The following is a 19,400-nucleotide window of genomic DNA, read 5'->3' as shown; positions in this document are numbered from 1 at the left end:
CCGCGGCGCTGCCGGCCGGGCTCGGCTGCCCGCGCCAATTACCGGACAATCGGGGCCCCGGGGGCGCCGACCCCGCCCCGCCCGCCGCCGGGGCTGGGATCTGCTCGGGCCCCGGGGTCCCACTGCCGCCGCCGCCCGGGGCGGCCGAGCGCCTCGCCAATTAGGTTAATGGGGTTGGCACCGGCACCGGGGCCGGGAGCGGGGGGCACGGTGCGGCCGGAGCCGAACCCCACGCCGGCCTCAAGTACCCGCGTGGGCGCCGGCTGCGGTCACCGAGCGGCTGGACCCCCACGTGTCATGGGTGGGGAGGGAGATCAGTGCGGGGACACCGGGGAGAGGCGCGGGACCGCTGTCCCGCGTGCCGCGACTATGTGTCCCCCCGCCGTCCCCGCGTCCCCCGTGGGGCGGAGGCGTAGCGTGCCCCCGCGGCCGAGGTGGGAGCCCGGCGGGGCCAGGGCTTTCATCTGCGGCAGGCCTGTCGCCGTGCCAGCCGCGGGCAGCCCGCGCCTTTGATGTGCCACTGAAGCGGCATTGTCCGCGCTCCGCTGGCACCATCGCGGCCCGGGGGGGCTGGGGGGAGCGCGGGCACGGAGGCACTCCTGCCCCTAATGGGGACGGGCACCCCCTGGACTCGAAATGCAGATGGGGACACGGGCACCTCCTGCACCTAATGGGACAGAGAGCGGTGGATAGGTACTCCCTAAGGAGAACAAAGATAGGGGCACGGACACCCCCTGTCCCATGGACATGGGGACATGGGCACCCCTTGCCTCTAACAACGACAGAAAAAAGGACATGGGCACCCTCCAAACGGACGTGGGACCCAGGACCCCAGTCCTCTTTACAGGGACAGAGGTGGGAGCACAGGCATCCTCTGCATCCCAAATAGGTGATAGACGTGCAGCCGGACCCTGTCCCGCCGCAGGAACTGAGACTGAGCCCGTGGGCACAGGAGGATGGCAATTGGAGCAGGACGGTGGCATCTCAAAAGTGTGGGACCAATGACATGCCGAGCGGCAGGCACGGAGGCATCCTCTGCAGTTGGGCTGGTGAGTGCAGCCCCCCATTCCTGGGGCCAAGTCTGCCCCCAACCCGGGCCCGCAGCTTAACAAGGACAGAAGGACAAGTAAGAAGGACCGCCGGTGCCCCGGCCCCACCTGCCCCCAGCCCCCTCCCCGGGGCACGGAAAAATGGGAGAGACACCGGAGGGGGGTTCCCGGGGACAGCCTGTGCTCAGCACGGGGAGGGGGGCGGTGCTGGGCACGGGATGGCCCGTTCAGCCAGGGCTGGGCTGGCACAGAGAGAGGGGCACCCCCCCCGCGGAGCACCCCCGCCTCCCCTTCCCCCGCCTTGTCCGCCCGGCCGCTCCCGGCCCGCTGCCCGCCTTTGAAACCGCCGGCGGGGCTCCCACGCCCAGCCCGGGCCCCCCGCGCCCGCAGCCGCCGGTGCGTTCCCACCCGCCCGGGGCCCGCAGGAGGGAGGGTGGCGCGGCCGGGGCTTGGCGTGAAAATGATCAAGGGCCGCGGGCAGCGCCGGAGCGCAGCGCCCGTCTGATGCTGCCCGCCCGGAGGCCCCGTCGAACAAAGGCGGCATTGAGGCCCCGGCTGCGTCCCCCCCCCGCGCCCCCCGCCCCGAGCTGGCATCTTGGCGCGACATTAATGAACTCGCCTGTTTGTGCTCCCCCGGCCCCTCTCTCCTCCCACCGCCCGGGGGGCACCGTATATATCCATCCCTCCTCGCCCGCCTCGGGCATTTCGGGGGCTCCCCCTCTGGCCCCCCTTTGCCCGCCCGGGGATGGAGCGAGGAGGGAAAAGGACGCGGGGAGCTCTTCTCGGGGTCTGCCTAGTCCCCCCCGTGCTTCTGCAGCTCCTGCCGCTGCTGCAGCTGGTGCGGGGGGCTCCCCTGGGCCAGGGGCTGTACCCCATGCCATCCAGCATCCTGCAAGGTCAGTGGAGCACGGGAATGGGGGCATCTTTGCGGGGCGGTTTGGCTGTGAACAGGGCTGCTGTAGGAGCTGGGACCCCTGGATTCACTCTCAGGAAGGGAGGGAGCACAAGCAGATGGCCAGGTCCCTGGTGAAGACCCCCAGATCCTGGGACACACCTATGCTGCCTGGACTGGGTGTCAAGTGCTGCCAGTGGCACTAGGGGACACACGGGATGCAGGGAGTGCTATGATTCATGCCCTGCGGCCACCAGTGCTCCCTCCAGCCCAGGTACCTTTGCGAGCCCCAGGGGACCTTCTACCAGGGCATGGTCAGCAGGAAGGTGGTCACAGGTAGGGACACACAGGGGGATGCACATACAGGGCACACACAGGACTGACTGCACACACATGGGGACACGCAGACATGGGCACATGGACCCTGGCACACACAAGTATTCACTCACAGTGCAGACACAAGTGTGCAGAGGTACCTGCACACCAACACGTGGGCACACCTGCCCAGACTCACACCCTGCTATATGCCCACATTTGCACACACGTGTCCACAGGGTCTCCACATACAATGGACACGCAGAGACCTGGGCAAACACCCAGGTGCCCATGTGCCAATCAGCAGAGAGGTGACACTAGCGGTTGTCACCCTAGACAATGTCAACAGGTGACAGGCCATGCCCAGCCTGGCACCCACCACAGAGATATCAGGGCACAGGCAGCAGGCAGGCTGGGGGCACCCCATGGCTGTGGTGGGGGGCAGTGGTGGGAGCTCTGGGGGTCTGAGCACCCTGTGTGTGTGTCCATCAGCACTGTCGAGCCGCGGGACGCTGGTGCTGGAGGCAGCACTGAGGAGTGCACTGCTGGCACTGGAGCGGGCGCTGTCCGAGCAGCAGCGGCAGCGGGGGGCCTGTGGACTCTGTGCCCCCTGCCTCTTCCCACCCTGCGCCAACATCACCAGCCATTGCCCACGTGAGTCATGGCCCCACTGCCCCATCCCCAGGAGGCCCTACCCAAACAGAGCCCAGGATCCCCACCCAAACACAGTCCAGGGGTCCTATCCTAACACCATCCCATGCCCAGAAGACCCTGCCAAAACCTTCACTCATGCATAGAAACCCTTCCCAAATATTTCTTTGAGTCCTTACCAAAGCACACCCTCATCCCCTAAAAATCCTAACAAAATTAGACCCCAAGATCCTACTTAAACTGTACCTTCTCCCCTATAGGCTTACCCTAAAGGCTTTACCAAAACAGTGCCCAGATTCCTGAAATGTATCTCTAACTGCTAGAGACCCTACCAAAACACCATCTGAAGACCCTACCCAAGCAGTTCCCATCTTCTCTATATCCTAACCTATCACCTGGAGCCCTATCCAAAACATTGTGTGATCCCTTGTCTCCTTTTCAGAGATCCCCTCAAAAACATACCCCAGCACACAGAAGACCCTACCAAAATGTGCTGACTACACAGCCCATCATGCCCCCTTCCCACCCACACCAGAGCAGAGCTTGGGGTGGCCTGGGCAGAGGTGGGCAGGGAGAACATGGTGATGCCCACAGCCCTGCTGTCCTTGCAGCACCAGCTGTGCTCCCCAGCTGCCAGGCCCTACTGGATGCCCAGGCACTGCCCGAGCTGCCCCAGCGCAACTGGGCACTGAGCCAGGCCTGTGCCCCCTACCAGCACCTGTGCCCACCTGAGGGGGCCCCACACGCCTGTGCCCCGCTCAGTGCCCGGCTCTGCCAGCACCGCCTCCAGGAGTGCCGTGAGTGAGCACCCGCATCCCCCTGGCTCCTTCCAGAGAGAGAAGACCCTATGATAAAAAACGGGGCATTCCCAGGGGAGGCTTGGAGGGGATATGGGACACTGGGGGTGATGGGATGCTGGGATGGAGTGGGGGAACGGGAAATGTAGGGATGCAGTAGAATGATGGGGTATCTTTGGTGGGATGGAAGGTTGGGGGGGATGTTGGGATCTGGGGCAGAGGTGGAGATTTGGGGGATGGAGGCATTGGGAACGATGAGCACGTTGGGGGGAATGGGACACTTGAAAGGTAATGTAGAATCTGGGATGGGAGAAGGGGACAAGGGAAGGTGGCTGAGAGATTGCAGACGCTGAGTAACTGGGGGTGACAAGCACTCCTGGGGTGGTACAGGGATGTTTGTTCGGGATGGGAGTCTGGAGGCACTGAGAAGAACTGGGGGGACTTGAGGACAGCAGGGATGTGGTGGTGACACCGGAGGGGAGTGTCCCCACGTGCCTTGACAGTCTGTCCCTGCAGAGACGGCAGCCGCACTCCCGAGTCCCGACGCAGCAGCAGAGGTGGCAACGCCAGGTGAGCCGGGGCGGCCCCGCGGTGCCCACGCCATCCCCCCACCACGCCGGCGGGCGTCCCCGGCCCCCGGCTGCCTGCTGGGCCGGGGGGCAGAGGTTAGCGTCGGCAGCTGCCGGGCTGCGGGGTGCCCCCGGCCCTCCGCCCGCTCGCCTCCGTGAGCTCGATGAGGCTTGACAGCGCGCCCGACGCGCCTGAGCACCCGCCACCCCCTCCACCCCCTCCACCTGCCGCGACCATCCCCGGACGCCCCGTGCCCACCTGGCAGAGGGGGTGTCCCAGCAGCAGGGCTGCAGGACCCCCTCTCACCCCGGCTTTGTTTGCCAGGGAGCTGTGGGCGCCGCGGGGGTCCACAAGCCAACGCCACGGCCCTCCGAGGACGGATCATGGGCGGCAGCGTGGCCCCGCGGGGCGCCTGGCCCTGGCTGGTGTCGGTGCGGCTGCACGGGGAGCTGATGTGCGGAGGGGTGCTGGTGGGGCGCTCCTGGGTCCTCACCGCGGCACACTGCTTTGCCGGGTACGGCGTGGGGCATGGCAACGCGGGGACGAGGTCCCTGCAGAGGGATGCACGGGGTGGCACCCTAACATCCCTGTAACTGGCTGCCCCCCACCCTGCCAGGAACCGTAATGAGCTGGCATGGACGGTGGTGGTGGGTGACCACGAGCTGGGCAAGCTGGGTATGGGCGAGAGAGCAGTGCCCGTCCGGCGCATCTTGCCTCACCCTAAGGTGGGTGGAAGTGAGCACCCCCCGACCCCCCTGAGCATGCCCCAGGGCCCCCCACTGACACCCCCACATCTCCTTCCAGTTTAACCCCAAGACGTTTCACGGGGATCTGGCATTGCTGGAGCTGGCAGTGCCGCTGGCCCCGTCACCCACCATCAGCCCTGTGTGCCTTCCCAGTGGCCCCACAGAGCCCAGCCCTGGCACTCCCTGCTACATCGCGGGCTGGGGCTCCCTCTATGAAGGTAGAGCCACTCTGACACCCTGTGGGGTGTCCCCCTCTGTGCCCTCTCGTGTGCCAAGTCCCAGTGCACCGAGCCAGGGCCAGAGATGTCCAGGCACAGGGGACCCTGCAATGGGTGCATTGCCTGGCAGAGGGACCAGTGGCTGATGTGGTGATGGAGGCGCAGGTGCCCCTGCTCAGCCAGGAGACGTGTCGGGGTGCCCTGGGCAAGGACCTGCTCACCAGTGCCATGTTCTGTGCTGGGTACTTGTCTGGAGGCATCGACTCCTGCCAGGTAACACCCGGGCCTGAGGGACTGCCATCACCCCACCTCAAAAATCCCTTGGGGCCCACAGGGCTGCTGGGCTCATGCCACAGCTAGTTAATGTGGTTGGGGTCCCAGCCCAGCCCAACGCATGGGCATCTCCCCCACAGGGTGACTCAGGGGGCCCACTGGCGTGCCAGGACCCCACTTCACACCACTTCGTCCTCTACGGTATCACCTCGTGGGGTGATGGCTGTGGTGAGCGGGGCAAACCAGGAGTCTACACCCGCGTCACTGCCTTCACGGACTGGCTCAGCCTCCAGATGGACTGTGAGTGCCACTGGCTGCACCATAGGGGGGATGGAGACACTCAGGGGGGTTTCAGCACCTCATTGCAGCCCCGGTTCTCTTGCAGCTGCCCCTGGCAGCCGAGAACCAAGCTGCTTTGACCTGCTGGCGCTGGCCCAGCTGCCCCCAGAGCAGCAGAACCCCGAGCGCACCCGTCTCTGCACCTTCTACGCCGGATCCTGCCGGGCACCTCAGGGCCGGACCACCTGTGCCCGCCTGGCTGAGGAGACCTGCCGTGCCAGGATAAGACGATGTGGTGAGCTGGGGGACCGTGGCAGAGCTAGGGTGTGGGGAGGGACTCCATTTCTGGTAGTGTGAGGCTGGTGTGGTGCCAGGGCCATGCGCCCACAGGGTCCTCTGTGCCCACAGAGCTGCACTCCTACGCCCAGACCCTGGTGGATCTCCTGCGCCAGGCTGGGGACTTCATCCGAAACCAGTTTGATTTCTCCTTCCTCACCCGCACTCTGCCCCAGCTCCTGGGCAAGATCTATGGGCATTTCTTCCCTCCCCGTGTCCGCAGGGATATCCCAGGTACTCTCACAGGCTGGGCTACCCCACACCCACTTGGGGTCCCGTCAGTCTCCCCTGGGCTGATGGCTGGAGCACCAGCAGCCTGCCCTGGCATCCCCATGGGACTCCCCTGCCCTTTGTCTCTCCTGTCCCCTTCTTGTCCCCTCAGACCTGGCTGTGGCAGGGGGCCATTCAAGGCCCACAGCAGAGGGACCCCAGAAAGTCCCCACCAGGTGAGGCATGGTGGGCATGGGATGATGGGCTAAAGGGCTTGGGGAGGTGGTCAAGATGCCAGTGGACACTGGTATGGCTTTTTGGGGACAACCCGAACACTGGGGTCTTGTTCCTCCTGCAACCAGGGCACCCTCCTGGGGGTGCCCAGTGGTGTGCACAGGGTGGCACTGCCCGGGGAATGGGTGCTACTGGACACCAGTCTGAGCTCACCTCACGTGCTTGCAGGTGGGGGGCCAGGCGGCTCCCCCCCTTTGCAGACCTCTTTGAGGCAGTGGGGCCCCAGCTGCAAGACTGGGTGGAGGCGCTGAGGGCCATGGCAGGGGGCAGCCCGCTGGTGCCCACAATGGACAGGGAACAGCTCCCCGGGGAGATGCAGCTCTTTCTGCAGGTATGTGGGGAGGGACAGGCTACTCTTTCTGCAGGTATGTGGGGAGGGACAGGCTGCGGGAGCCCCTGCCCCTCTGGTGATTGTGCCACCAGGGACATCCCATGGGTCTGTTGTCCCCTGTGCAGCCATCTCACTTCACCATTACAAAGGGGGCATCTAATACTCCCCAGCTGAAACCAGTGCTCCCACTCCAGACAGTGCAGAGCCAGCCATGGGTCTGACTCTGCAGCTCGGCCTCCAACCCAACACAGCCACAAAGCAGTTGCATGTCCCCAGTGCCCCATCTGACACAAGCCCAGCCCCTGCATTCTGTCACCGGGCACCTGGCTGTTCTCAGAGGTGTCCTGTGGGTGCCCCATCACCCCACCTTCCCTTCAGCAGGGTGAAGATGTGGTGGAGGAGATGGTGAGACAGGGACGAGCCTTCCTCACCCAGCTGCGGGCAGAGTTGGACCTTGGCACCGCCCTGGAACCTGTGGAGCCACGACAGGCACCTGGAGAGCTGAGAGGGACCCCCCTGCCAAGCCGTGAACCCTGTGAGCCTGGAGGGTCTGGGGGCAGTGGGATGTCCACTCTTCGGCCGTCTCCATGCCTGGGCAGTGCCCACCGGCCGCGTCCCTGCCGGGAGTTTCACACCTCTCTCGGTGGCAGGGTCTGCACTGAGGGAGAAACGTGAGCTGGTGTCCACAGAGCTGCCCAGGGTGGAGGAGGAGGAGGAGGCAGGCGCTGGCAGAGGTAAGCTCCCACAAACCCTGAGGGATGCCATGTGCCACCATGGGGATGGTGACAGCCCCAGCCTCAGCCTTGCACCCTGGTCCCAGGACTGGTAGTCCCATTTCAGTGGGACAGCCCCTGGTTATATCCCCTTCCACAGGGATCCATGCTCCCAAAGTGTCCCCAGAGTTCCTCCCTGGGCTGGGCCACAGCATGGTGTCCCCACAATTCACCCTGATGTCCCCCTCCATATATCTCCTTCCCGTTCCCGTGGTCGCAGCCTGCCCCGGCCTCAACGAGTCAGCAGTGCGGGTGGGTGCGGTGCGGGAGCTGTATGCCTGGGTGCTGCGGGTGCCCGAGACTGACCTGGCCATGACCTTCCAGGAGGTGAGTGCCTCACCCACCTGCTCTGATCTCCCCACCCTGGCAGCCAGTAAGTGCCCCCCCCCCCCAGCCCATCACTGTGCTGCTCTGCCCCTGGCTCCCCCAGAGGACTCACAGTGCTGTCGTCTCCCCGCAGATCCTGGTGGACTTGGGCTCCAAAAACACCAAGGGACTGTACCGGGCGCAGGTGCGGGCCACTGTAGGAGGCCGCCCCACGGCCTTCACTGGCCTCGTGGGGCTGGAGAGCGACTCGCTGGCCCGCAGCATGCCCGGCCTCGTCGCTCTGGCGCTTGAAGCACTGAAAACCTAATGGTGCCCCTGGGGCAGCATTCCAGCCAGGGGAGAGGGCACTGGGGCAGGTGTCCCTTATGTATTTCAAACACAGTCCCCTCCCTGTCTCAGGCTCTTCCACCCCCATCGTGCCTCAGTTTCCCTCTTCCCACCAGCACTTCCTGACTTTCCCCCAGGGTAATGGTGCCCCAGGTGGTACCTGGAGAATCTCAGCCAGGAATCACAGTCCTCCTCTCTCCTGGGACCCCTACCTTAGCAATCCTCACCCCATCCTCATCCATTTTCCCCAAAGGTACCTGGGCTGTTATTTATTTGTACAGAAAAGGTTTATTTTTCAATAAAGAAGGGCTCTATTTTCTGGTAGCCAGTGAGTGTGAAGCAAGTGCTGTGCCATGCGGTGCTGATGAGGTGGGTGACGGTAGAGGAACTTTCCAGTGGGGCTATGACATTTCATTGCATCTCCCCCTTCCCATCCACCCTGAACTCCAAAGTGATGCCCCCAGCCTTGATTCCTGCTGTGTCCAGCATGGAACAGACTCCCCAGACCCTCACTGGGAGTTGGACACTCCTCCTGCCCACTGCAGCACCCACGGCACAGCACTGGTGCTCATCCCTGGTAACACCCCATCAGGGACCCACATGAAACCTCACAGTGCAGGGGCCATTGGCGGGTGGTGGGGTGGTGCCACCCCTGTGCTTGGGCATCAGTGGGTACCAACACCTCCCGCCTGTGGGGACTTTGCCACCCCGAGCAGCATCACTGGGACTACTGAGCAGCAGGGAAGGGACTGCTCCTCCTTTTGCCTGTGCTGGGGTGCCCAGGCTCAGGGTGATGGGCTGTCACCCGTGGGGCTGGTGAGTCCAGCTGTGCCTGCCTGTCTCCCATTCTCTGCACGCCAGGGTGCCGGAAGAGAGGGCTGGGAGTGGGTATCCGGTGCCGGTACCCTTCCCCCTCAGCACCTGGCACCATCCATCTCCCACTCTGTCCGGCAGCCGGACATCCGCTCGGCCAGGCCAGGCGGGGAAGCAGCCAGGGCCTGGCACGGCGCGAGGGCACTGCGGGCACCGCATGGGGAACCTGCTGCAGCAGCTGGCCCTTCTCGGGGCACTGATGCTGTCGGGTGAGCAGGGTCCGGGGCATGGGGTGCCCTATTGCTGGGGGGTTCCGGGCCCCCTCAGTGGGGTTGGTGGGGGATGACGGTGGCAGGGTCCAAACAGCACAAGGGTCCCCAGGGCTGCTTTTTGGGTATTACCTGTCAGAGTCCCCTCACTGCACGTCCCTTGCGCTTCTTTCCCGAAGCTGTGTCTCAGCCCAGGTCATGTGCTGTCTGTTCCCAGTGTCACTGCGTCTGTGTGTCCCTGTGTGTGCCTGTCTGTCTGCATAGTGACACCAAATCTCTGACCACGTGTCCCTGCATACAGTGGGTCCATGTCCATGAGTGCACGTGTGCCTTTGTGTGTGCATCCACCTGTGTGCACAATGCCACTGGAACTGAACCCAAGTGTCTTGTGTCTGTATGTCCCTTTGTGTGCTGGGTCTGTATCTGTGCGTCCCTGTGTCCATGCCCATGTCCTTGTCCTATGCCCACGTGCGCCCATGTGCTCCCACAAATCTGTCATTCCTGCCTGCCCATGTCCATGGCTGTGCTCCTGTGCAGCAGACATGCAGTGTCCTGGCCTGTTCCTATCTCCTCCATTCTTATACCACCCTATGGGGTGGCACTGGGCCCAGTAGCCCCACCAGCAACTTGGTTTGCCTGACCGCACACCCCCAGGCAGGCTCTGCGTGAACCAGGAGGAGAGGCTTATCCACTACCTCTTCGAGGAGAAGGGCTATGACAAAGAGGTGCGTCCTGTTGTCTCCACTGATGAGGTCGTGGACGTCTACCTGGCCCTCACCCTCTCCAACCTAATCTCACTGGTGAGCCCCAGTGGGCAGTGCCGACTGTGGGGTGCCCCACAGCCATGCCTCACCCCCAGGGCTGGCTGGATGCTACCCCTGAGGCTGCTTCCCCTTCACCCTACTGCTGAATGTTGGGGGCCCTGAGCTGCGGGGACACCTTGGCATCTCACTGCCCCACACTGTTGTTGCAGAAAGAAGTGGACGAGACGCTCACCACCAACGTATGGCTCGAGCACGTGAGTAGGGACAGGTGTCACGGCATCAGTTGTGCCACCATGGGGTGGCCCAGCATGGTGAGGGGGTGACCTGGGCATCCTCCCCTCCAGGGCTGGACCGATTACCGCCTGCAGTGGAACAAGTCAGAATTTGGGGACGTTGAGGTGCTCCGCTTGCCGCCAGACATGCTGTGGCTGCCTGAGATAGTCCTGGAGAACAAGTGAGCTGTTCTTCAGTTTCCCCTCCCAAACCCCCTGAACTGTGCCTGGTGCATGCCTAGGGCTCCCCTGGCCCCTTCTCAGCCCCACCAGCACCTTGTCTCTCTCCTGGCGCAGCAATGATGGGCTCTTTGAGGTTGCCTACTACTGCAATGTCCTCATCTACAACACGGGCTATGTCTACTGGCTGCCGCCTGCCATCTTCCGCAGCACCTGCCTCATCAACGTCGACTTCTTCCCCTTCGACTGGCAGAACTGCACCCTCAGATTCAGGTGCCGGGCAGCTGGGTCAGGGCAGCAGGGTGGGCATCCCATCCCCCTGTGGTGCCTGCTGCTGCCAGCACCCTCCCCTTGCTGTTGGGGCACAGCAAGGTGGGGGTCTGCGGGTGACCCGGTGGCCTGAGTCCATCATGCTGGAGGTCAGGGTGGGTGGGTGGTGTGTGCCCAGTAGCAGCTGCAGCTCCTCACTGCCTGTGCCCTGTGGTCCAGGTCGCTGGCATACAGTGCCCTGGAGATCAACATGCACTTGAAGACAGACGCCGACCCGGACACAGGCAAGGATTATCCAGTGGAGTGGATCATCATCGACCCTGAAGGCTTCACAGGTAAGGCTTGTGCTCTCTGCCATGTCCATGTGGCAGTGGGACACCCTGTGCAGGGCTGGGGGACACTCTGGAATTGGGGCACCCTGTCATGGAGATACCCGTGTACCTGGGGCTTCTGCACCCTGGCACCCAACCCACCAGGCTTGGAGCTGCCCAGACCCTGGATGGGGAGACCAGTGCTGGTGAGGCTGGTGAGGATGGTCATGGCAGATGTCCCCCATGCCGTGTGCTGTCCCATGTGCCCTGGCAGAGAATGGGGAATGGGAAATCATCCACCGCCCAGCCCGTAAGAACATCTACCCTGACATTCCCCCTGACACCACTGAGCACCAGGACATCACCTTCTACCTCATCATCAAGCGCAAACCGCTCTTCTATGTCATCAACATCGTCATACCCTGTATCCTCATTGCCTTCATGGTCATCCTTGTCTTCTACCTGCCTGCCGACAGTGAGTGAGCCCTGTGGCATGGGAGTCACAGCTCTGGGGCACTCCATGTCCCACACCTGCACCAGGCCCTGGGACAGGGGGACACCCCAATGCTCAGCACGGGGATATCCTAGAACTGGGATATCCCCATGTAAGACACCATCATCTCAGCCAGACACCCTAGTAGAGGCATGCTTGGGGACAGGATACCCCATGTGGGATCCTGGGGTGCCCCCATAATAGAAAACCCTATACGGGGCATTGTACGGTGGGACACTGGAAGAGCAACCCTGGAACTGGGGACACTGGGAAAGGCACATGGGGCAGGGTTTTCTCTGAGCTCAACTGCTCTCCAGGTGGTGAGAAGATGACCCTGGTGATCTCAGTGCTCCTGGCCCAGTCTGTCTTCCTCCTGCTAATTTCCCAGCGCCTGCCTGCCACTTCCCACGCCGTCCCCCTCATCGGCAAGTGAGTCCTGGGCACCACTGGGTGCAGTGGGAACACTGTGGGGTCCTCGTGGTGCCAGAGGGCAGCTCTGCTGTGCCCAGCCCCTGTGGCAATGCCGGCTCCAAGTCCATGCTCCCTACCAGGTATCTGCTTTTTATCATGCTTCTGGTGACAGCTGTGGTGATCATCTCTGTTGTGGTCCTCAACTTCCACTTCCGCACCCCCAGCACCCACGTCATGTCAGACTGGGTCAAAGAGGTGAGCAGGGTGTAGGGGTACTAGCGGGTACAGGGGTGACCCCGTGCCCCACGGAGCACTCGGGACAGCACAGCCCTGGCATTGCAACAGGGTGTCCCACCTCTGCCACATGTAGTCTGTGGACAGAAAGTGGGGACAAGGTGGCATCTCACTGGGTAGGTGTCCAAGGGACCCAACAACCCCTCTTGTGTCCCAGGTCTTCCTGGAGAGCCTGCCCCGGCTGCTGCGCATGACGCAGCCGGACGAGAGCCCGGCGGGCGCCCCGTGCATCCGGCGCTGCAGCTCCGCTGGCTACATCGCCAAGGCAGAGGAGTATTACAGCGTCAAGTCCCGCAGCGAGCTCATGTTCGAGAAGCAGTCGGAGAGGCACGGGCTGGTCAGCCGCGTCACCCCTGCCCGTGAGCCACAGCCCCTCCACTGGGACAAGGGGCAGGGTGGCGGAGGGGGGATCTGCAGGGGTGGCAGCCCTTCGGAGCCCACCTCACCCTCCCCCTTGCCCCCAGGTTTGGCGCCGCAGGGCACGGTCACAGGCGACGAGCAGCTCTACGAGCACATAAAACCTGTCGTTGACAACGCCAATTACATTGTCAAGCACATGCGGGATGAAAACAGCTACAATGAGGTGGGACCATGGGCACTGGGAGGGCAGAGGGGCCTCCCTGTGCCCACTGTGCCCCCCACTGCCTGGCTCTCTGTTCTCTCCCCAGGAGATCGACAACTGGAATCGTGTGGCCCGGACCCTGGACCGCCTCTGCCTCTTCCTCATCACCCCCACGCTGGTGGTGGGCACCCTCTGGATCTTCCTCATGGGCATCTACAACCATCCACCACCACTGCCCTTCGCCGGAGACCCCTATGACTACCAGGAGGAGAACAAGCGCTTTGTCTAAGGGGTGTGTGTGGGGGTCCTATGTGCCTCTCCCCCACCTGCCTTGGCTTGGGAAAATAAAGCTGGGTGTTTCTTGCCACGGGGCACTGAACTTGTGACTTCTCTCAGTGTCCCCCGCTGGGCATGATGCCCACCCCGAGCACTGTGTGTGCTGGGGAGGGTGATGTCCACCCAGGGAATGGGTGCTGTGGGTGTCCTGAGCATGGAGAACCTCAGGTGTGGCTGGAAGGGGTGCTTTCCAGAGGAGTGTGGTGGTACCAGCCCTGCTACCCCTGTGGGCTGGGCACTGGGGGCAGGATGAGTTGGGGAAGGGGATGTATCCTTCCCTGGGGATAGTGGCACATACTGCAGTTATCAGAGACGCCATCAGTGCCCACATTACTCCCCCTGCCCTGTGATCCCCCAGCCAGACCCACAGTGTTCCCCCCCAGCACAGCCCATCCCACAGTGCAGAGCTGGGGGCCCAGAGGGCTCTCTCCTTCCGCAGCTCAGCAGTGGGATGCGAGGGCTCTGGTTTCAGGGGCACAGCTGACGTCCCCCCACCAGCCATGGCCCAGGACAGCTGTCATATCTTCTCCACTGAGCCAGGAATCTCACCACACCCCCATTCCCCCGCAGTGTGACCCCCCTAGATGTGGCTTGGCAGCATTTGAACCTCCAGGGTGGGCATTAATCTCCAGGCGTGGTGGGACTTGCCTGCCCCTTCCTCACCCTGTACCTTGCAGGCAGCCACTGCCGTGGTGGTGACAGGAGGTCCTGGCAGGGTGGCACCTGTTTTCCATAACCCATGGGTACCTGGATTTCCACTGCATGGGGATGCATCTCTCCATGGGAAACATGGGGGCACTGAGGCACAGAGCTTAATTTGTCCCCAGCCCCAATCCCAACCTCTCTGGCACAAAATGCCAGATGAGCTTCCCAGTAAACCGACATCAGTCCATCAGTGGGGGGAGGTGGGTGGTCACCCGTCCCTCCCCAGCCCCCGTGGCTGTTGGGAACAGCTGACAGTGGCAGGGGACAGCTGTCCCATCCCTCTGGGCGCCCAGCCCAGAACAGCGTCAGGCGGGCAGCGAAGCACAGCCCCAGCCCCGGCGCCCCACGGCACCGCCATGCGCTGCCACGGCCTCCTCCTCGTCCTCTGCGCCCTGGCAGGTAAGGGGTGCCTGCCCCAGGGAGAGGCCTGGGGAGGGACCTGGCCACCCCCCACCTTTGCACTGGAGGGTTTGTCCCCCCTGGGAGTACGGTGCCATGCACCCTCCCACCTGGCTGTCCTGCTAGCAGCCTGCTGTCCCTGTGTCCTGCCCTTGGAGAGGTCCCTGGAGTGAGGGGGGTGGGGGATATAGCGGGGGAAGCACCCTCCTTGCTTGCATGCGGGGCACTGACTCGACTGTCGGGCTCACAGAGCCGAGTGTGCGCACTCACAGTAACACACCTGGGCATCCCCTCCCCATGTGCACCCCCTGCCTCCCCCTCAGCATATCTGGTCTCGGGGGCATTGGTGGCCCCATTGTCCCCACCTCAGGATGTTCCCTTGGCATGTGCCCTATCCAGGAGTGGGCTGCAGGAACCAGGAGGAGAAGCTGCTCCAGGATCTCATGAGCAACTACAACCGGCAACTGCGCCCAGCCCTGCGAGGGGATGAGATCATCGATGTCTCCCTCAAGCTCACCCTCACCAACCTCATCTCCCTGGTGAGAGATGCCCCCTGGCACCCATAGTGGGAGAGGATTTGTTCCCACATGTGGGGCAGCAGGCAGGACACTAAACCCATCTCTCTCCTTCATTCCCTGCCAGAATGAGCGAGAGGAAACCCTCACCACCAACGTCTGGATCGAGATGGTGAGACCCCTCACCTCCAGGCAGGATCACCCCCTGCCATGTTTGCACCTCAGGTGGCACCCCATGGAGGGCTGGCACTGTAATCTGCATCCCCTTCTGTGGGTACCCCCAGCTGAGTCCATTTTGTGGGCAGCACAGGACAGCTCAGTCTCCCTCATCTTGGGGAGCACCATGACCCCTCCTCCTTTGCTCTCCTTCCCACAGCAATGGTCCGATTATCGCCTGCAGTGGGACCCTGAGAAATACGACAATATCCAGCAGCTGCGGGTGCCCTCCACCATGGTATGGCTGCCTGACATTGTTCTGGAGAACAAGTAGGTGACAGGGCAATGGGGACATAATCCCACACAAGGGGGGCAGCCGTCCCCCAGGCACAGTATGGGGCTGAACTCACCCTTTTCCCCCTCAGCATCGACGGGACATTTGAAATCACTCTCTACACCAATGTGCTGATATCTCCTGATGGCAGCATCTACTGGCTGCCCCCTGCCATCTACCGCAGTGTCTGCGTCATCCACGTCACCTACTTCCCCTTCGACTGGCAGAACTGCACCATGGTCTTCCAGTGAGCATGGGCTCCATGGCAGGTCCTCCTGGAACACAGGGGTTGGCATGGGATGCCCACCTTTGCCCTAGGGCATTGAGCCCAGATAAATGGCAGATAAATGCCACCTACCTGTCCCCTGCCACCTGGCAGTAGAACCACAGACAAGCCAAGCACCCCAAAGCAGAGCTGGAGGTGGTCAGCATGAGCTGGTGTCACACTGGCACCCTTTGCCCACCCAGGCTGTTGCATGCCAGCCTCTGCCACTGTCTTGTCCCTCTCCAGGTCCCAGACATACAGTGCAAATGAAATCAACCTGCTGCTGACGGTGGAGGAAGGCCAGACCGTGGAGTGGATCGTCATCGACCCCGAGGCTTTCACAGGTAACACTGCAGCCCCCCATGGCATAAGGGTGTCCCACCACGAGCGGCATCCAAGTAGCAGTCCGCTGCCGTGCTGGTGGCTGCCAAAAGCAGGGCTTCAGCGACTATTAGCAGCTCCCACCATTACATGGGCACTTAAGTTATTAGTGGAAGCGGGAGTGTAGGAGAGATTTGTTTTTCTAACCCCCCCCGGCTCAGGGCTCTTGCTGCCTGGCAGCCGCTCCTGGAGAGCAAGCTTGATTGATGCTGGGAACGTAGCTGTCATGGCCAAACAATGACGTTTTCCATCACATTTTAATTGCATATTGAAGGAACAAAATGCTTTTCGGGCAGCGAGATTTATTTTTTCATTACCGGCCTGAGTTGTGATCTTGACTGGGAAAAAATCTATCGCTCCTGTGGAGAGCAGGGGAGAGCAGTGTGCTATCACCCAGTGTCACATTCAGCTTCCCTCCGTGGCACCCTGGAGATGGGGGGACCCCAGCCCCACACTAAAGCCCTGAGAGCCCCTAGGGGACTCACGGTTCCCAGTATGTGCCCAGCTGCCCCATCCAACAGCTTTTTGGGGTATTTTGCACAGGCACCATGGCATGTTGCACAGTGCTCATCTCCCTTCCAAATGGCTCTAGCACTGTGCCCAGCCTGGTTGTCCTGTGGGGCTTGTGATAATCACCAGTCCTACCCTTCCTCCTGTACTCGGACTGGGGGGCTGGCAGCCCCAGCCCCCCCCCCCCCCCCAGGGCAATGGGGCTCACGTGGCACTGTGATGATGCAGAGAATGGCGAATGGGCCATCAAGCACCGCCCTGCTCGGAAGATCATCAACTCAGAGCACCTCACCCCAGATGACATCCAGTACCAGCAGATCGTCTTCTACCTCATCATCCAGCGCAAGCCGCTCTTCTACATCATCAATATCATCGTGCCCTGTGTCCTCATCTCTGCCATGGCCGTGCTCGTCTACTTTCTGCCTGCCAAAGGTACACACTGGTGCTGTGCCCACTGCGGGCACGGGGATGTGCAAGGGGACAGCAATACGCCAGGAAGGGCTCCTTGTCCCATCTGTGCTTGGGGACCATCAGTGTCATCTCTCACCTGCTCCTGTGATATTTGGGGGTGACCGTGTGAATTTCTGGGTACCCCTTGATTAAAGCCTCAAGGCAGGACTTGGCCAGTTCAGCTTTGGGGTGGGGGCTTTTTGCCTAAGGAGGGCAATGCCCACACCACTGTCCCATGCCAAACTCTGCCTTTCTCCCTCCTTGGCAGCGGGTGGGCAGAAATGCACCGTCTCCATCAACGTTCTTCTGGCCCAGACTGTCTTTCTCTTCCTCATTGCCCAGAAGGTGCCCGAGACCTCCCAGGCTGTGCCTCTCATTGGGAAGTAAGTGACACATGGGGACAGGGTTGCCAGCCCTGTTGTCACACTGTGCCAGCAGAGTCTCCAGGTGCTGTGCAGCAGCCAGTGCCCAGGGACAGGGACAATAAACCCCAGCCCAGGTAGGGCTATAACTTCCTAATGTCCTACTGCCAGTCCCCAACTTCCAGCCCAGAAGGGCACTGAGAAGGACCTTGCATGTCCATAGCTTGTGACCCAACATCCCCACATGAGGGTCTGTGCCCTCTCTCCAGGTACTTGACCTTCCTCATGGTGGTGACAGTGGTGATCGTGGTGAATGCTGTCATTGTCCTCAATGTCTCCCTGAGAACGCCCAACACTCACTCCATGTCCCCGAGAGTCCGCCAGGTATTTGCCATCATCCCTCTACTCTTTACACATGGGGAATGGGATGGGTATTTGCAGTTTGAGGCCAGGTCCTTCATGGAGCAGGGTGGCAGGAATGCCTTCATCTGAGTGCAAGTCCTGGCACAAAGAGGGGCCCCCCAGATGTCCCCCGTGGATCACAGAGTGCCTCCAAACCCCTCCAAGCCACTCCCAACACTGGGGAGAAGCAGGTGTCAACACACCCAACATCCCAGTAGCACAAGGGTACTCCATGGGGATGCTCCAGACAACGCCAGGGGACCCAATCGCACCCATTGGGTGTGAGTGGGTCACATCCCCACAGGGAACACTGTGTCCAGGTGTTCCTGCACCTCCTGCCTCGCTACCTGGGCATGTCCGTGTCAGAGGAGACACCAGGGCCACCACAAGCTGTCCGGAGATGCAGCTCCCTGGGGCTCATGGTGAAAGCCGACGAGTACATGCTCTGGAAAGCCCGGACTGAGCTGCTCTTCGAGAAGCAAAAGGAGAGGGATGGGCTGATGAAAACTGTGCTGGAGAAAATTGGTGAGTGCCCCCATGGGGTCAGTACCTTCCCATCAAGCTGGGAAATGTACCAGGGGGCTGAGCGCTCACAGGTGCCCGCTATGCTGCCTCTGCTGCTCGTAGGACGTGGCCTGGAGAGTGGCAGTCCCCAGGACTTCTGCCAGAGCCTGGAGGAGGCAGGTCCCGAGATCCGTGCGTGTGTGGATGCCTGCAACCACATCGCCAACGCCACGAGGGAGCAGAACGACTTCGGCAGTGTGAGTCAGGACCAGGGGGGAGAGGAACTCACGTGGGGGGCACTGGGGACAGCCCTCACCTTCCTTGTGCCACTGGCAGGAGAGCGAGGAGTGGATCATGGTAGGACAGGTTATTGACCGTGTCTGCTTCTTCATCATGGCCTCTCTCTTCGTGTGTGGCACTGTTGGCATCTTCCTCGTGGCTCACTTCAACCAGGCACCTGCCCTGCCCTTCCCTGGAGACTCCAAGCTGTACCAGCCACAGTGACGCCCGCAGGTGTCCACCAGTCCTCCTGCTGCCAGGACTGCTGGAGCCAGGGGCTGGGCACCCCTAAAGTCCCCCAGCTGGCCAAGATCCCTGTGGGCACAGCAGCTCCTGCTGCCAAGAGGGAGGGCTGGGAGTGGTGGGTCTGCCACACCCCAGCTGCGGGTGGAGATGGGGAAAATGAGAACACGAGGGGGGCAATGCTTGCTAACTGTGGAAATAAAGCCTGTGACAGTCTTGCAATCCTCAATGGGATCTTTTCTCCATGCCAAACCCTCTTGGGCAGGTTGGATGTGACACCTGTGTGGGCTGGCCACACACCTCTGGGCCACACAGTCCTGTGAGGTGAGACACAGGGGGCCCGGAGCAGAGACAGGCATCTAACGGGCAGGGCAGCAGCACTGGCAGCAAGAGCACATTTCCCCACTGCAAATTTGCAACTTCAAACCCACAGCAAATGGGGCCCTTGGAATCCCTTGCCATGGCAATGGGGCAGGAATGACAGCTACAGCCCCCCATTCTGGGGCAGCAGTGGAGCCAGGGATGGGATGAG

At 62.1% G+C, this 19,400-nt stretch overlaps 3 protein-coding genes across 4 annotated transcripts; all 3 read left to right on the top strand.

Annotated features, from left to right (window-relative positions):
• Positions 1 to 2,180: 2,180 nt before the first annotated feature.
• On the top strand, positions 2,181 to 8,368 carry PRSS56 (serine protease 56). The gene is made up of 17 exons (XM_027890589.1): positions 2,181 to 2,277; positions 2,749 to 2,910; positions 3,519 to 3,704; positions 4,221 to 4,274; positions 4,599 to 4,788; positions 4,891 to 4,999; positions 5,079 to 5,238; positions 5,369 to 5,511; positions 5,652 to 5,811; positions 5,897 to 6,085; positions 6,199 to 6,360; positions 6,509 to 6,572; positions 6,799 to 6,961; positions 7,343 to 7,496; positions 7,612 to 7,696; positions 7,947 to 8,061; positions 8,195 to 8,368. Exons 1-17 carry the CDS (start codon positions 2,181 to 2,183, stop codon positions 8,366 to 8,368), a joined length of 2,367 nt encoding a protein of 788 aa, XP_027746390.1.
• Positions 8,369 to 9,418: 1,050 nt separating this feature from the next.
• Positions 9,419 to 13,400, top strand: CHRND (cholinergic receptor nicotinic delta subunit). Of its 2 annotated transcripts, none has more exons than XR_003571959.1 (12): positions 9,419 to 9,474; positions 10,129 to 10,270; positions 10,444 to 10,488; positions 10,579 to 10,688; positions 10,804 to 10,959; positions 11,176 to 11,291; positions 11,542 to 11,742; positions 12,149 to 12,189; positions 12,312 to 12,426; positions 12,623 to 12,824; positions 12,930 to 13,048; positions 13,134 to 13,222. XR_003571959.1 is itself a non-coding variant. In XM_027890605.1 (12 exons), exons 1-12 carry the CDS (start codon positions 9,419 to 9,421, stop codon positions 13,314 to 13,316), a joined length of 1,557 nt encoding a protein of 518 aa, XP_027746406.1. In that variant the 3' UTR covers positions 13,317 to 13,400. The 2 variants fall into 2 exon arrangements, 1 of the variants encoding a protein (XP_027746406.1); XM_027890605.1 differs by having other exon boundaries at positions 12,078 to 12,189; positions 13,134 to 13,400.
• A 995-nt stretch (positions 13,401 to 14,395) lies between these two features.
• CHRNG (cholinergic receptor nicotinic gamma subunit) lies at positions 14,396 to 19,039 on the top strand. The gene is made up of 12 exons (XM_027890602.1): positions 14,396 to 14,467; positions 14,867 to 15,006; positions 15,110 to 15,154; positions 15,359 to 15,468; positions 15,564 to 15,719; positions 15,984 to 16,081; positions 16,857 to 17,060; positions 17,347 to 17,461; positions 17,710 to 17,824; positions 18,163 to 18,367; positions 18,470 to 18,603; positions 18,683 to 19,039. Exons 1-12 carry the CDS (start codon positions 14,425 to 14,427, stop codon positions 18,848 to 18,850), a joined length of 1,533 nt encoding a protein of 510 aa, XP_027746403.1. The 5' UTR covers positions 14,396 to 14,424; the 3' UTR covers positions 18,851 to 19,039.
• The last annotated feature ends 361 nt before the right edge of the window (positions 19,040 to 19,400 follow it).

Source organism: Empidonax traillii, unplaced genomic scaffold (assembly GCF_003031625.1).
Source record: "Empidonax traillii isolate 1590-97213 ecotype Southwest subspecies unplaced genomic scaffold, ASM303162v1 scaffold292:size1342341, whole genome shotgun sequence".
Classification (NCBI taxonomy): Eukaryota; Metazoa; Chordata; class Aves; order Passeriformes; family Tyrannidae; genus Empidonax; species Empidonax traillii.
The sequence above is the reverse complement of the archived record's forward strand: the minus strand, read 5'-3'. Positions and strand labels throughout refer to the sequence as shown.